Below are 17,323 nucleotides of genomic sequence, written 5' to 3'. Positions count from 1 at the left end.
TCTCCCCATATAAAATGTAGAAGGTTTTTTCTTGCGAAAAAAGCAAAAAATCAAAATTTTCAATCAGAGTTTCTTTTTAGATTCGAACCTCTACAGAACGCTATTTATTTTCTTTGATAAATGGAATGAGTATTTTTGTGATTTTCTGTSTATTTGCAATAAGCTAGGCACACTTCGTAAGAAACTTCGCACCAGTTTGGGACAAATTTGATCAAAGTGGTATACAATGGTAATGAAACGGTTTTCTAAACTACATATATTCAAAACAGTTTTGTGTTTCAGTTTGTTTTTAAAATTTGTAAGGCTTCCTTCTGAGTAGTCCGGTACAAATTTGATCACGATGGTATTTAGTTGCAATGAAAATTTCTAGCAACTTTAACATTTGTTTATAAGTTATATTCGAACTAGTTGCGTGTTTCACGATATTTTTAAAAATTCTAAAATTTTCTCRAAGCCTTTTGGGTAGTCCGGKTCAAATTTGATCATGATTATATTCAGTTGCAATGAAAATTTCAAATGGTTATAAAAACTTTGTTATGAATTATATTATATATAAAAAATTCTAAATTTTCTCGAAGCGTTTTGGTCAGTCCGGGTYAATTTTCATCATGATGGTATACAGAGGCAATGAAATTTGTAAAAAATATGTTTAAATTATATTCAAATTGTTTACGTATTTCAGGATATTTTTAAAAATTTTAAGATTTTCTTGAAGCCTTTTGGGTAGAGCGTGTCAAATATGAAAAGTTTAAAAAAAAAAATTTCATAAACTATATTCGAATTAAGTGCATGTTTTATTATACTTTTAAAATTCTATGATTTTCTCAAATTTCTCCATCGTGTTAGTTGAACCGTCACCATATTTTAACCAGTTTGTTATTTTCACGCCTGGCTTATATTTCAGTTCTGTTATATTTATGCATTCATACTKTGTCACTTTCAAAACACAAGTACGCACCGGCACATACACGCATCCATACATTTGCACACTGAAGCTCACACATTAGACACTTCACACTTTAGAAATGCACTAGACTACATCAATTGTCCATTTTACAAGCGTTTATGCATTCATTTATTCATTTCACACTCCCAAATACAAATAAGACGACATCAAGGCAGATAASTTCACGCACACAACGCTCTACACACACWCATACAYGCACAGAACACCAATMTYCCAGCAGTCGTTGAAGGAGTGAGCGCTCGTGGTGAAGAGCAAAGTACACATGTATTTTGCACACATTAAATGCCTCGCACAAAACCAACCTATACATTTGCACTCACGTATGTATATATGCATGTATGTGTGTGCATATAGATGGCAAATAGTTAAACAAACAGTCATACTGGKATGCAGACAGGCGGACAGGCGGACAAAGAGAAAGGCCAGCGGGTCATAAGTAAACTTGGCAGTCATGGTAACACAAGCGCAAACACAAACACCTACACATACACACRAACTGCAACTGTCACTTACAATTCCATCCCTGCTCCAGCTCTGACAAGGCCGAAGAAGACGTCACCACCGGCGGGAACATTGTCGATGACATATTAAGTACATCTTGGAAACGGGCCACTGAGCTGGGTGTCGTGAATGCAGCGGCCGCCGCTGCTGCTGTCTCGGCGCGAGCGGCTGCTGCTGCTGCCGCCGCCGTCTCCGTCGTTGTAGTGGTCGTACTGCGCGCTGTAGTCGTCGTCGTCATTGCCGACAGTGTTGGTGTTGGCACAGGTGGAGATGGAGACGTTGTACTGCCAGATGGATCCAGTATTGCGATGGCGGTTTGTGTTGGTGACTCAGCGGCGGCTGCAGCGACTATTGTTGCTGTCGTTCCGATTGTACCCATTGTCGTGGTTGAGCTCATAGTTGTAATTGTAGTTGTTGCTGTTGTGGGCGCACGTTGCGTTGTCGAATAATAATCGGGCGATGGACCATATAACGAGGGTTTAGGCGACGGTTGCGTTTGCTGTTGTTGTTGTTGCTGCTCTTGCAGCAGACAATAGTCCACACATTGACTCACAGCCAAATCAAGCTCCGGCTCCTCGGGGCATTCGCGACTAGGACAGGGTGACCACCAGACCTAGGAAGGAGAGAGAGCAGAACGTATCAATGCGTTATAAATGTACACTTATATGTCTCTAGTTGTACATATATGTATATAGTTATATGTGTATATAGTGAGGAGTTAGGAAAGCAATAGCAGTTTAAAAAATCTGTGTTCGACGGCAATGTAAGTATTTTTGGCTCGTTGCGCAAAACAAAAAAAAAATAAAATAAAAATAACGAGCAAAAGTATTGAATGACAAGTGGTGAATGGTAAGAAAGGAAACTAGAGAAAAGTTATAAACACACACAAGCACAAACACTGGAGTATAAACAACCAGTTATTAAATTGGTGCAGTCACCTACTTTGGGGCATGCCACATCACTTCACAAGTCGTGTGCGTTCACATTCGCAGACAATTGCGAAAACAGCTGTAATGGGAAAATGCAAGACAGAAGAGTGAACATTTAAGATTTAAATAATAATGTAATTTTTGTATATAGATTTTGGAGGCATAACGCTCGCAATCAATAAAAAAACTCCTCTCTTTTCGTTACTTACTATATATTCTACTAATATTTCTTGTTAAATGAAATATCTTCCTATAAAACGCACTTTATTGCGATCCTTAATGAGAAAATAACGTGTGTGAATATCGTGATCTCAAAAACTGAGGGACTATTTCGCGTTTTTATAGACAAATCGCCGCCCACCTATCAGAATAGGCAATTCTCTCCGAACCCATAAATCTACCACTACCTTAATGACTGCAAATCACACGAATCCTACTTTTGATCTGTCTGTGTAAAGAAGCTCTCCGCACTTCTTTTCACAAAAAACAAAAACCCACAGAAAGTGCTTCCACCTCACCTTTTTCCATATAGCTTTTGTAACTGGTCTTAGATAAGATTCTTAGAACCCCCACAACTAAGGGGAGACTAATATTACTGAAGGAAAAAGGCTCACTGTATCCCTTAGGATGGATCTTAGGCCAAAAGGCCAAAGCTCCGGCAAAGCTCAGGTTTTCAGTACTAGAACACAGGAAGAGACGAGAGTACCCACCTCTTCGCATTCTACTGATAGCGGGGTTAGGCCACCTTTCCTGGCTAGCACATCAGTTTTACAGTTTCCTTCAATTTCGATTGGCACCCATACAAGTCTTATTACAAAGTGACGTGATGCCATTGATAGCGAGGTTAGRCATTACTTAAGAAACCCGGAACGCATTCTTAGTGAGATCAAAGCTAACACCGTCGCCCGAGTGGGAGTCACTTCTTTGAGGAAGGCTGCACTTTGGAACAGTAAATCTACCCCTTTCTTTAACAGCTTATCGGCTTGAAAGCCACTACACTAACCAGGAAGTCCACCAAACTTTCCTTCACCATACAAGAAAGTAAATTSCGATTGCTTCGTCTCTTTGTTTCTTGATAGTGAAACATTTTTCGACAAGATAATGTAKTAGTTGAACTTTTTAGTCGCATACTAACCAGTTAAAACAGGATCAGATTGCCGAATTGCTTGGCCGAATACTATACTCATACGAGTCGGTCAATTTCGATAGTGTAGAACCCTACATCGTGGAAACTGATTAAGTAACAGCGATTTGCCGTGAATTTTTATTTTACTTCATCTTCAAATTTAGCAGAATTTTTCGTTCTGTCATATGTAGATGAGATCAGCTTATGTTTAGTTGTTGTTATTTTATTTTGATAGTTTTGTGCATACATTACAATTCTTGTACATTAGATAACGTTATCCTACCTTGGGCGGTTAATCTAGATTATCATTGCCCTTTAAATCTGGTGTTAGTAGCCCACCTATAATAGAAAAGCTTTCTCATTGTTCTATCAATAAACTTGAGAGCATCAAATAGAAAAGCTAGAAAATAGAAAATCTTCACTTTTGCTATTATTGCCATCATTGTTGAGGCATAATTTCTGTCGATAAAGTTTTTTTTGATTAATTGGGTTGGTGTTTATCCTTTGTGGGAACGGAAAAAACATCGGCATCGCAAACCGCGTTGTACAAGTCTGTGTATAGGGCGATACTGGCTTGTCTTCCCATCACACGCTAAATCAATCCAACTTATCTTACTCTACTASAATTCATTCTAAAACAAGTCGATCCATCGAATAAGATACCAGCATATTGTAAACCGTCATACTTGTTGTGATAAATGCAAAACTGACRTATTCTGCGAGCAACAACACTGTAATCACCCAAGAAGTGGATCGTAAAAAATGCAGATAAAAACAACAATGCTGCGCTGCGCAAAATTTACAATAGCATCGTACGAATGCCATAAAACACATATAAATAAGTGCATCCTTTCGAACCCAGCAGGTAAATGCAAAGAGGCTAGAGAAACCCGCAATTTGCAGGCTAACTACACCAAATTAATGCCAACAAATTATAGAAMAATTACTTAAGCAGGCAGCTTTAAGTTTAAAAAAATAATCGGCAGTGGCGCCGGAACAACGTGACAGCTTCGTTTCCCATATGTTTCCACTCAAACGCTAACAGACGCACTCGTCCCGAACCAGTTGCGAACGAGTGCTTTTTTTCTGCAATGTAAAAATATCAGAAACTCAGCCACTGGCAAGTGCTTACATCATAAAATTTGTATTCATATGTTTTCATAGACTCGTATGCACCTCATACTTTCATACTCCTGCTTACCGGCAGTAGTTTACTCCACTGTCGCTACTTGTGTTACAGTTTTTATTGCTAATGTTGCTATTTATGTCTTGGCAAGATTTTATAATGCGGCCAGCTTTGCGCAGTGTTGTGGCTTTTCGAGTGGAATGCCAACAATTCGGTAGTATTTTTACAAGCCACTCGACATTTTAGCCTTTTCCAGGTCGCAACGCATAATCCTTTCTTATAAGCACACACACACACACATGCATACAAGTATAAGAGTTTATGTGGGATTTTTATGAGAGCGGAGATATTTTTATGCACATTGTAAGATATTACATAAGTTGTTGTTGTTGTTGTAAGCGTAAGCATAGCATATCACTGCATATAATTTGCATAGAAATGGAGCTTCTGTAAAATGCTGCAATATTGAAACCAATCTGGACATGTGTGAAGATAAGCCCCTGTGAAAAGATGGAGAAAATGGAAATTGTTTCTAGAAGAAATTTGTTAAATAGGGTATTTTAGGTTTGATGYCAGATTTTTGGGGAAATTGATAAAGAAAGCAATTACTATTTTTTATTCATAGTTCGAGAATTCTCTTCATCAGGATTTCTATTACTGTGAACTTTTGAAAGAAAAMACAATAATATCTTCTTGATTACAACAAAAGTCATAAACGTATGAGCCAACAAAATAGAAAAAAGTTTCATATAATGGTGGTTTCYTCTTTATTGGCGTAGACACCGCTTACGCGATTATAGCCGGGTTTACTACAGCGCGCCAGTCTTACTTCCTTTTTGCTATATGGAGTGAATTGRAGATTCCAAGTGAAGCTAGATCTGTCTCCACCTGGTCGTTCCARCAGAGTTGATGTCTTCCTCTCTCTCTGCTTCCTCCGGGTACTTCGTCGAATGCTCTCAGAGCTGGAGTGTTTTCATCCATTCGCCGGTATTCGCCGTTGCCAATGCGCAAAGGATAATAAATCTTCCGCCTCTCTCTCGAAAACTCGTAACGCTGACTCATCAGACGTTGTTACCGTCCACTCCTGTAACCATACAACCAGACGGCGATGATAAATGGCTTGTAGAATTTGTTCTTTGTTATGACTGTCAATAGTGACGTGCAACCCAAGTCGTGAATACGACGGCTGTTTGTTTGATGACAGAAGGTTTTTCATCTTACCCTTGCTCACCACAAACCCATTTGCTTCGCTGCATTATCCATTCTGGTGGAAGCAAGACTAACGGTTATTGAAGCCAATGATATCAATATCAACGGCCAGCAGCTGTACACTCTTTTAAAAGATGGTGCCTTCTCTATTTAGCTCTGCAGCTCGAATTATTTTCTCCCGGAGAAGATTGAAGAAATCGCAATATAAGGAGTAGCCTTGTCTGAAACCTCGTTWGGTATCGAACGGCGCGGAGATKTCCTTCCCGATCCTAATGGATCTTTTAGTGTTGCACAACGYCAGTTTATACAGCCGTATTAGTTTTGCGGGAATGCCAAATACAGACAATCGGCGAGCAGATGGTACGTGTCGACYCTCTTTTCACGAGACATTTYCAAGATTTGGCGCATGTTGTTGATTTTCCTGGCCTAAAGCCACACTGGTAAGCTCCAATCAGTTTGTTGACGGTGGGTGTGAAAGACTTAATCACACAATATGCTCGATAGAACCTTATATGTGATGTTGYGGAGGCTTATCGCACGGTAGTTGGCGCAGATTATGGGGTCTTCCTTTTTGTGGATTGGACATAGCACACTTAAATTCCAAATCGAGCATGTTTTCGTCCGACCTTATCAATTCTTCGCCGTCGTATTTGTATAGCTCGATTGTCAAGCGATCGGCACCCGCCGCTTTGTTGTCATTCAGACGGGTTATTGCTATTCGAACTTCTTCTTAGTCGGACAATGGAACGTCTGCTCCATCGTTATCGACTGGGGAAGCGAATTCGGCTTCTCCTGTCGTTATGCTTTCACTGCCATCCAGTATTCCCCAGTATTCCCTCCATAATTTCAATACGCTCTAGCCATGAGTCACTACGTCCCCTCTGAGGTGCTACGAGACCATACTCCGGTCTTGAAACATTCTGCTAGTCTCCGCATCTTTTCGTAGAATTTTCGTACATTACCCCTCTTGGCCAACTTGTCAAGCTCTTCATACTCACGCATCTCGGCTACCCTTTTCAATGCTCGGTATCTACCACATATCGCACGTGTTGTGGTCGATTGTAAAATTGCGTGGTCGGCAGTCTGTTTACTCCCGCCTCCTCATCGTACTAGCTGCTCTTTTGCCTTTTCCGAAAACCAATGGTTTCGTTTCTAGCTGTACGTAAGCAGCTTGAATATATATATATATATATATCTATCCGTCGAAAACTATCATGAGGGCCATTAAATCTTAAATAATTTAAGCAAACTAAAGGGGAATTAAAAGACTTAAAAACTTTCCACCCAAGCAGATAACTGTTTTAGTCAAATATTTATCTAGATTAGTCAAAGGGTAAGCGTAGGCAAGGTAATGTTTATCCATACACATTGGTACACTTATCTTATAGTTATGTTTATATTTATACATACTTACATACAGATACACTTATATATATATATATATATACCTATAAATACATATTTTTTGTTGCCAAATCTAAATTACAAAAATTCTCACCGCAACAAGTGGAATGTAGGCTCAACAACTCAGCTGCCTAATTGTCTAGGAGCTTTAAATGCCAAAGCCAATTTGGCCCGTGACAAGACTTAGGAAAATATAATTCAACAAAATGTCAATTTAAAGTTAAGTTATCAATGTACAAATAAAAAAAATTAAAATTGACTTAAGGATGAAAAATTGACATTTAAAGTCGTGACTTATGCACTGAGGTGAATRTTGTAAGAATTCGATAAAGCAATTTTTCACATGGATTTGCGTGCATCTTGAACTGTCACAACGAATATTGTTGCATCGAAAATGTCGGCAAAACGAAAGAAGATTTTGGAAACACACAAGAAAATGTAGCAACTATGTTTAAAGGAAAATGTGTGGTGCAGAGGCCAACGGGTATGGAAATATGTATGCTTTAGTATCCTTTAAATGTGTGTATGTGTCTTTTGCATATGTGTTTGTGTCTTCAAATATGCACGTGTACGAGTATCTTCAAAAATGCTTTTGCAATTGTAAGAACTCAGGAAATTCATTAGAATTCGCTTGACACACACGAAATTTTCAARCATATTTCAGAGATTAATATTTGGCAGGACATGCTTTAGCAAACAAATCACAAATTTCAGCAGAAAATATTTKTAATAAATGCATGTTTTCGGACAAAGAATTTTATTATAAGCAAACATGAAATATGAAATCACTATATACATATCTTTTTGCATATACTTTTATATTTTCCCATATATAGTATACATATACATACATGTATATGCATAAGTATATTTCCTTATAAAATCTACCTTGAACTTAAACAAATACTGCATAAGGTAAATAAATAATACATTACCATTACATTACCATTACCACAATTGTGCAGACTAACGTTTTGTTCGTTCGTTTGGAAGCAGCACAACGCCAGCGAACGCTTCACATTTATTATCCCTGCCAAAATTTATACTGCGGTGCGTACTTATGTAATGGCAGCAACGCAGCATACACCATAAAAACGATTTGCACACGCACACACACACACACAGGCTTTCCACGAAAGTCAATCGCAAATGGAAAGCTGCTTATTTGTTAGTGTGTGCGTACGTGCTTGTAATGTCAGTTCAATAAGACGCCCTCATATGTTCATTTCAATTTTATTGCATTTGCTAGCATTCAGTATGCTAGCCCGTGTAAAGGCATAACGGTAAGTCTACACAATGTCTGTCCAKTGGCTGAATAAACATTTCTATTTGGATAAACATGTGTGCGAAGCGATTTATTATTGTGTGTGTGGGCGTGTGTGATTGAGACTGTCGCATATGTCTGTGACAAGCATAAAAGTCGTTACAAACCAATAACCATGACCAAGGTCCAATACCAATAGCTAACAGCTCATATACGGAAAGAAAAGTTCTTTTTGGTTTTTATACCCTGAACGGGGTAAAGTCAACCGATGTTTTTAGCAGCGAAAAGGAAACGTCGGTGACCCCGTAAAAAATATATAAAAATGATAAGCATGCCAAGCTGAGCCGATTTGCCAATATCCGGCTGTGTTTGGGTCTCTCCTTCGCCCTCTGTATATACGCGAACTAGTCCCTCAGTTTTTGAGATATCGATCTGAAATTTGCACATGTTCTTTGATTGCTAAGAAGCTACTCATTTCTTGGAATCACCGATATTGGGCGACTACCCCACATTGTGTCATATGAACTGTACGATCAGAATCAAGTCCTTGTATGGAAAACGCGTTTATTAGTTATTTCGATGAAATTTGGCATGTGTTATTTTCCAAAATAATATTGCAAACTCCGAARAAATTATTCAGATCGGACTACTATAGCTTATAGCTGCCATACAAACTGACTGATCAGAATCAAATCCTTGTAGGGAAAACTTTTTTATTGTTAAGATATCTTTACGAAATTTAGCATCTATTACTATCGAAAGCTGATCCCTGAATCCCTGAATAAATTGTACAAATCGTACCACTATAGCATATACATAGCTGCCATACAAATTGAACAAGTGAAATTAAGTCCATATATAGAAAAATTGTTTACTTAACGAAGTATCTTCACGAAAATTCGTACAGATTGTTTTACAAGSCAGCGCTACTATATCCAAAGAAATTGTTTAGATCGGACTAAATAAAAAATAAAATTAAATTCTTGTATGAAAAACTTTCTTATTTAACAAAGTTTGCTCTTGAAATTTGACAAAAATTGGTTTCCAAGACAGCACTATGAAATCTGAAAAGAAAATCCAGATCGGACTACTATAGCATATAGCTGTCATACAAACTGAGCRAACAAAATTGATTTCCAAAGAAACTGCTTTATATGTGAAGGGTATACTAGCTCAGGTGCAGAAGCAGCTAACGTATTTTATTTTTTTTTATTGTTTTTCTTCTTTTATTTTATTTTTTTATTTATTTCCACATTTCGTATTTGGCTATAAATTTGACCAAGCATGTATTTTCGATTAAATTACTGCATAAAATAAATAAACGTTTCACATTGTTAATAATGTATGACTCTAAGCATGCATGTATGTATGTGTATGCGTGCCTACAAATTTAAATGGTTTTCCTTGATGCTCTTTTGCGTTTCTCCCCTTAATTTCGCAGCTATTTAGCCGCGTTTGATTTCATTGAGCAGTTATGCTTTCAAGTGCAATGAGTWGTGAGTGCTTTTCGTTTGGGCTATTTGTTGTTGTGCATACCAATGAATTTATGTATGTGTGCGTGTATGCGTGTAACTATCATTTTTTCGGCTTTGCGCATTTTTGCCGCTTTTTCTGGTTCTGCGGAAAAGTGCCAATGGAGAAATTGATCACACTACCGTTGTAAATAAATKCTTGATTAGCGTTTTATACTTTTATGTTTTCGTTATTTCACTCAATTTACCATTAAATTTGATTTGGATAAAATCATTTGACAAGTTTTTCGCCGCATTTCTAGTTTYTTGCGTGGCTACATATCTAAGCTGATGGCATAAAATCATTGATAACCACTTAAATGATATTTGAAATAGGAATTAGGGTGATTGCAATTAAAAAAAATTTAATTTGCAATGCATGTGGCGGGGAATTTTTGCAACTATTTTTCTGTGCGAAAATGTAATACAAATGAATGATAATATTAAAATTATTATTAATATAAGCAAAAACACTTTGTTGCATAAAAACTTTATATACTATATTTTTTATAAAAAAAACAAGTTTTTTCAAAAAGTATCCTTTAAAAAATATTTAATTAAATATTAATAGTACGCTTTATTCATTTAGACATTCTGGTTTCCCTTTTTTTATAAAAATTGTGACAGCTATGAGATGGAAATTGTAAATAGAATTCACATGTTTTAAATAAAAAAAGGCTCCACTTAGTAAAACTTTACACTAATTGATCAATATTATTAAAGCTTCTTTGATGATTTATGGAAAATAAACGTTTTTTGAAATTCCATCAATGAACTGTTAACAGAGTTTGAGCGCGATTTAAAATTGTGCTCGACAAATTAATTTGATATATGATATATATATACTGGGTGACATTTTCAGTAGCCTTTTTTTGACTGATCGCGCATGAGTCATGTCAAGCTATCATGTTATTTTCCCTCAGTATTGTTTTGCATTTCATCATGGAAAGACCTACCACTGAGCAAGGTTTACAAATTGTTCAACTTTAGTACGAAAATTCACGTTCTCTAAAGCATGTATAGTATCCGTATATCACGTTCAGCGCRCATTGAAGAAAAAATAGCAGTCGTAGCAGAGAGTGTACACGAAGATGATGTAGAATCAACTCGGCGCCGTTCGCAACAACTTGGACTGACGCATGAAACGACTTGGCGCATTTTAATTGAAAGCGTACAAAATACAGCTTGAGCAACGACAAAAGCCACTGGGCTTTCCCACGCGATATCATTTCGCTCTATGGGCTCTTGAATAGTTCCAAGAAGGTCCGAAGTTTTCAAGTTGAATTGCAAACAAGCAAAATTTCCTCATTTGGATGCTCTTCGTTCCAGAAAGAAAGAAAATCAAGAGCTGCCATTTCATCTAGAAAAACCAACGGTTTGGTGCGATTTGTGAGCCGGTGGAATCATCGGTCCATACTTTTTTTTTTTTTAAATCATATCGATGCCGATGACGATGAACACGTAATCGACAATGGCGACTGTTATTGTGCCATGATAAACGACTATTTGATGCCTGAAATTGAAGCTCGTTATCTTGGCTACATTTGCTTTATCATTCAATGGATTTGTTGAGAGAGCATTTCGGTGAGCAGATAATTTCACGTTTTGGGCCGGCCAAGTCGCCACCTGGATCGTGTGATATCAAACCGTTGGTATTTTTCCTGTAGAAATATATGAATTCCAAAGTCTATGCGGACAAGTGGYCTTAGTTCAAAACATATTCAGCATACAAACCTCTTTGCATGCTCGATACGTCCGAAAACCTTCAGAAAATATTATTGAAATCCCACGGCATAGCCGCTATAAGCAGTAGTGAAGCCCCATCAGAGAAACAACATGGCTTCTGAGYAGGCAGGTCCACGATCGGAGCCGTTAAAAGGGTTATGCGTAGCTTTAAGGAAGCCCATCGAAGAACAACTTCTCGAGTACATTAACCCTCCTCGCAACAGCAGCTATAAGGAATGCGTTCGAAATGGGCAAAATGGATCAGTATGTTAGATGAACTTGAAATCCGATCCAAAACGAACTCCCGCTTAATGGAAATTATACGAATCTATCTTAAATACTTGCGAACTTCTATACGATAGAAGTGACGACCCTCAACAAAAGGAAATACCCTTTAGAACAGAACCTATGGAACGTCAACTACGATGGAATTTTACACGTCGAAATGCCACAMGAATGCCACCTCGTAGGTTACGCGGACGACATCGCGGTCGTCACAACCGCTCGTAATACCAACATCGCCAAACGCGAACCAACACCAGTTGTGATGCGAGCGCAGACACTCACACGGCCTGTTCATGGACACAACACAATCAGTACTATTATTTGGTAGTGAAAWWWYWKCCGATATGTGAAGCATAAAYGGAAAGTGCTTGCTAAGTTGCAGAAGACAGCATCTCTGAGAGCCGCTTCGGCATACCGCAAATTAGTGTGTCTTCAAAAAGTCACTCCCATTAACATTTCTGACAGTAATTCAAAATTTTTCGTAATAATTATATGAACTCAAATAACTTAGCAGCTGCTTATATCTTCATTTTCTTCATTAAGCATAGTCTTATAGTACTCGAATAAATAAGCAATTGAGCAACTATTCAACCGCGTGGAGCTCAACATGCCTGAATCGATTGAATTTTCACCTTGCTCTGCAGCACATGCGCTTAGCAATACACGTACATACATACACGCTTAAGTGTATTAGATGCACGCGAGTGTGTTGTAATCAGTTGCAACTTCAATATCGACTCAAAACAAAAGTGGCAAAATGCTAAACAATGGCTAAGATGAAAATCCTACACACCAATTACGCACGACACAAAAGGTTAAAACGCAGCACCAAAATAGCAACAGCATTAATGAGTATTGTCGGTSAAGACAAAGCGAACAACCGCAATTTCTGTGAAAGGCATGCTGGAAAACATTCATTTATATGAACGGAATCAGACTTATGCATACGTGGAGCATATTTKTCTATTGTAGTTCGGTGTGTAGTCGTTGGTCGCTTCAACGACTATTGCGAGCCTTTACCAGTTGGTCATGTACAAAGAAAGCACGTATATATGTACATATGTACGTACATACCTACCACTCAACCACATAAATTGTTGTAATTAAAAGGAATTTCTGAAAGCACTCATTTCTGATAGCGAAAGAGCTCGGCCAGTGTCGTGAATCTTGTGGGAAATTTACGTAATGAATGTAAGGCATGTCAAGGCTTGTCTCAGGACGAACATTTGCGAACGTAGAAGAAAATTTTATAATAGATGTACAGACTTTTGAGATTACTAAGTATGTGTTGATCCGAAATGGAAATAAATCGATATTTTTGTACTATAGAACGAGAAGATTTTCCATACCCGAATTTTTAGACCAAATTAAGCATTTCGATAGTCATATTTATCGAGGAATGCGTTACTAACTTTCTCATCGCTCACGTTATTTTGAAGATTTTTTACCTACTCTGTTAGGCTTTGATACTTCGAAGTAATAAATTTAACCACTTTCCATACATTAAATCCGAAACACCCGCCATATCGGCCCGTAAATACTATTTTCTGCAATAATTTGCAACTAGCGCCATCTAGCGGGCTAAGACTTCAGACTTATAATTTCTAAACTGCACAAAGTTGTCCTAAAATCAGGAGTAAAATCCGTTATATAATTTCTCATCTGCTTAAAAYAGTAGCAATCTGATTTTTAAAGTTAACTGGTTTTGAACATCCACCACGTATCGGTCGTCAACCTACATCGAAACCATCTCCTTGCCCGAGAGCAGTTCCTGGAAGTAAACGAAAATACAAACGAACTTTGCAAAACTCATGTTAATTCTCTCTTGACACTTTTGTAGGTTTTTGCCATAAGTAACCAAAAAACTTTAACATCACTGGTTTTGAACGCCAGCATGCGCCGGCAGCCATACAATCCAGCAGAGAGTTTTTAGTCCACCAAGGAAACTGAAATACCAAAGGCAATCAACCGAAAAGGAGTGCGAAAAGCGAGCAGCACGAGACAAAGAACTGATGTTGTAGTGGCATTACAATGAGGCTCACAGACATATGTACATATGTATGTATGTATACCACAGGTATGCAGTATGCGCTGCAAGCACTTTGTACCTACAAAGCGTGCAAGTTGGTAAAACAATGAAATTAACGGTACATGGCATGTTGAATACTTTTGTGTGATTGTTGAATGGAGATGGAGATGGATGAGTAAATATTCAAGTGTGCTGTGCAACTCACCTCTATATCGCCGGTATCAGGATGGCGCATAACAAACGCCGATGGCACAATACCTGGAATCTCCTGTTGCGGTATAAACAAGAGCGAGTGATGGAAAAGTGCATTCAGCAGCAAACTCATTATGACGACCGGTTTGTACTTGCCAAATTTATCGACAAGGAAACCTGCAGAAACCAAAGAGTGGGAGAGGGAGAGAAGAGTGTTAAGAAAATGAAGAGTGAAAATTTTAATACATTCAATTAAGATAGTAATTAAATCAAATATCGTACAATTTGCGAGCAATGCMGGTCGTTCAATTGCTGCGAGTAAAAGTAAATGGATTTTAATGAAATTGTCTTTATTAATGTTGCAATGCAATACACTTTGCATTTTGTCGTCATGGCATGGGTGTATCGCATCTAGCAACATGCTGGATGTTTAACATACCTGTAATTGGCGGACTGAGGAAGGTAGTGAACGGCAATGCCAGGTAGATGATGGCAATCTCCTCCACTGTTAGACCGATCGATTGCATGTGTATGGTCAAGTAGGGCAGTAGCGATGATGTTGCTGCAAATTTTCGCATAATAAACATTAGTACAAGTTAATAAGCATATTTATTATAACACAGGAAAATAGTATTGTATAAAGTAGCAACACAACAAAAAGTTCTTTTGAAAGCTTTCATTAAAAAGGTTTTATAATAGGGTTACTTTCTGTGAAAAAAACCAAAATCAAGCAGATTACTTCGAAACATTTGTGATTATGCTAGCTTTCAGAAACTCAATCGGTTGCAGAGTTACCTRTAAGCCTAAAAAGCTTTTGCGGAACTAATACATAAATTTCGAAAAGATGCAAACAAAATATTATAATATAAAATATGTAGGCACCAAGCGAAAATTGCGCTGGAAAGCTTTCATTAAAAATATTTTAGAACATGGTTGTGACCTATCCAAAATATTAAAACCAAACAAAGTACTTATAAATATTTGTGGGTATGTTGTCTTTCGCAAACTCAGTTACGGAGTTATAAGTCCAAATGATCATCTCAAAAGCGAAAAGTGATCTGGGAGAGATGGCTGTTCTAGAGACCCCACTTTGAAGTGTAGCTATTCAAATATAATTTCTGTATTCGAACTTATAAGACAGCAAAGCGCCTTGTGATAAAGATGTGACCAGGCGATTAATTTCTATCCCCACCATCCCAGGATGTCTAAAATTTGAGCACCTTACTGTTTAAGCCTTGATCTCGTAAACACGAGACAAAAAAAAAAAGGGTAAATTTGTGGTATTTCCACCTCGTCTTCTTCCATACAGCTGCGGCGGCTGGCATCATTAAGAATCTCAACCTTACAACCAAGCCAATAGGACAATGGCCGGTTCGAACCAACACAAGTAGGGAGAGGCTAGCCTTACTGATGGCGAAGAACTCCCGAGAGCTCTTAAGATCGATCTTGAACCAAAATAATCTTGATCCAAAATGATCTTGAACCAATGGTAGCCCAGCGTTGGCCAAGTTTCCGCCATACCCAGCTATCAAGTAGCAGMACACACSAGGAGAGTCAGCACCGACTTRATCCCATTCCACTAATRGGCAGSCAAGAATACCCTTCYTTTGCYGTTCATTATTTTTTCAGTTACCTGCGACTTCCCTRTRGCCTGACACCCATACTAGWCTTATTACAAAGTTAATCGGTGCCATTGAAAACGAATTTACACATTCCTTAAACAGCCCAGAACGCACGGTTAACCCCTGCCTTGCTATCAGAGTGCATAKTCACTTATCTAACTTTTCATTCCATAGAAGTAAATCTACCATTATCTCAATGGCAAAAACCTCCGCTTGAAACACACTACATTATCAAGGAAGTCTGAAACAGCAGTTGATAGAGAGTTTCTGATAATATTTCCCTCTACCAACCTTTAGAGCCTAACATAAACGAAATTACCTACGACTTCGAAGTTATGACTGTCAACAGTGATGGAGGAGCCAAGCCGCGAGTACGACGACGCTTTATTTGATAACAGGAGATATTTCGTCTTGCCCTCGCTCACTACCACTCCCACACCCATTTGCTTCGCTTGATATCGCCGATTCTGACAAATGTGTAGCTGCTTGCGYGAAAAAGGACTAAAAGGAAAAAGGACTCAAAAACTGAGAGACATGGCTAAATCGATTCGATTCATCGAAATATTGCAAAAGAGTTAAATTTAGTTGSTAAATTTAGTTATCAAATTATGTACACAATTACCCAAAGGCTAAAGCCATACTTAAATTCAACCRTATTGTTTAAATTTTTTGCCACAAATCGTAAAACAATTATCTGACAATTTTTTTCTATTATATTAATACAAAAAAATTCTCCGYCTATCCATTAAGAAATAATTGAAAATTGCATTATACAGTTTATTGTCAACATCAGAATACTATAATATAATAACATACACTTCGCTAATTCTCTAATACCGAACATAAAAAAATACATACACTTGCATGTATATACATATACATATATATATATATATATGTACATACATATATGAATTCTATAAATTTGTGCATAAAATTTCATATTTTTTTGTAGTAAACAGATTTTTCATATAAAAACTTTTGACAGGAAACCAACGCGTACGTGTTAATAAAATATTCATGACGTAAACAAAGCGCTGCTCTAAACCATAACTCACTTAAATATGTATAAAATATTAGTATATTTGCGCAAAATTATTCTAGCAAAGCATTTTCTATATTTTTAGCCGTCCGTCAACACTACATGCGCTTCAAACGCAGCCAAATCGCCGCAGGCCACATTTATATTACAGAAATCACTGCCGGAAAACTCACACAACAAAAACACAACACAAATGCGAAAAAAATTCAAACAGACTTCAATGAAATCGACAGAGTAAACAAATGAAAGCCATTTACGGTAAGTTAAAAACAAATGCTGATCTTTAGTAAGGAATTAAAAAAAAAAAATTGTTTATATTTTATTTTATATTTTTTTGTATATAACATATTTATACAGGATACTTTAAACTTAAATCGCCTGTATTTATTGT

At 37.5% G+C, this 17,323-nt stretch overlaps 2 protein-coding genes across 9 annotated transcripts in view; one reads left to right on the top strand and one right to left on the bottom strand.

The window, feature by feature from the left end:
- The window catches only part of LOC108976065, a 46,687-nt gene that overhangs the window by 16,637 nt on the left and 12,727 nt on the right, over positions 1-17,323 (bottom strand). For all 8 annotated transcript variants that reach the window (XM_018944979.1, XM_018944974.1, XM_018944975.1 and 5 more), the window contains 3 exons: positions 14,708-14,830; positions 14,282-14,445; positions 1,481-2,081 (listed from right to left, as the gene is read on the bottom strand). In XM_018944979.1, the coding sequence (XP_018800524.1) occupies positions 1,481-2,081; positions 14,282-14,445; positions 14,708-14,830 (888 nt within the window). The remainder of the gene's footprint in view (positions 1-1,480; positions 2,082-14,281; positions 14,446-14,707; positions 14,831-17,323) is intronic.
- The window catches only part of LOC108976043 (protein bunched, class 2/F/G isoform-like), a gene marked incomplete at its 3' end in the record, with an annotated part of 38,984 nt that continues 38,713 nt past the window's right edge, over positions 17,053-17,323 (top strand). The window contains exon 1 of the mRNA XM_018944943.1: positions 17,053-17,190. The remainder of the gene's footprint in view (positions 17,191-17,323) is intronic.

Source organism: Bactrocera latifrons, unplaced genomic scaffold (assembly GCF_001853355.1).
Source record: "Bactrocera latifrons isolate USDA-ARS-PBARC rearing strain unplaced genomic scaffold, ASM185335v1 scaffold_72, whole genome shotgun sequence".
Lineage (NCBI taxonomy): Eukaryota > Metazoa > Arthropoda > Insecta > Diptera > Tephritidae > Bactrocera > Bactrocera latifrons.
This window is presented reverse-complemented; position numbering and strand designations above follow the sequence as displayed.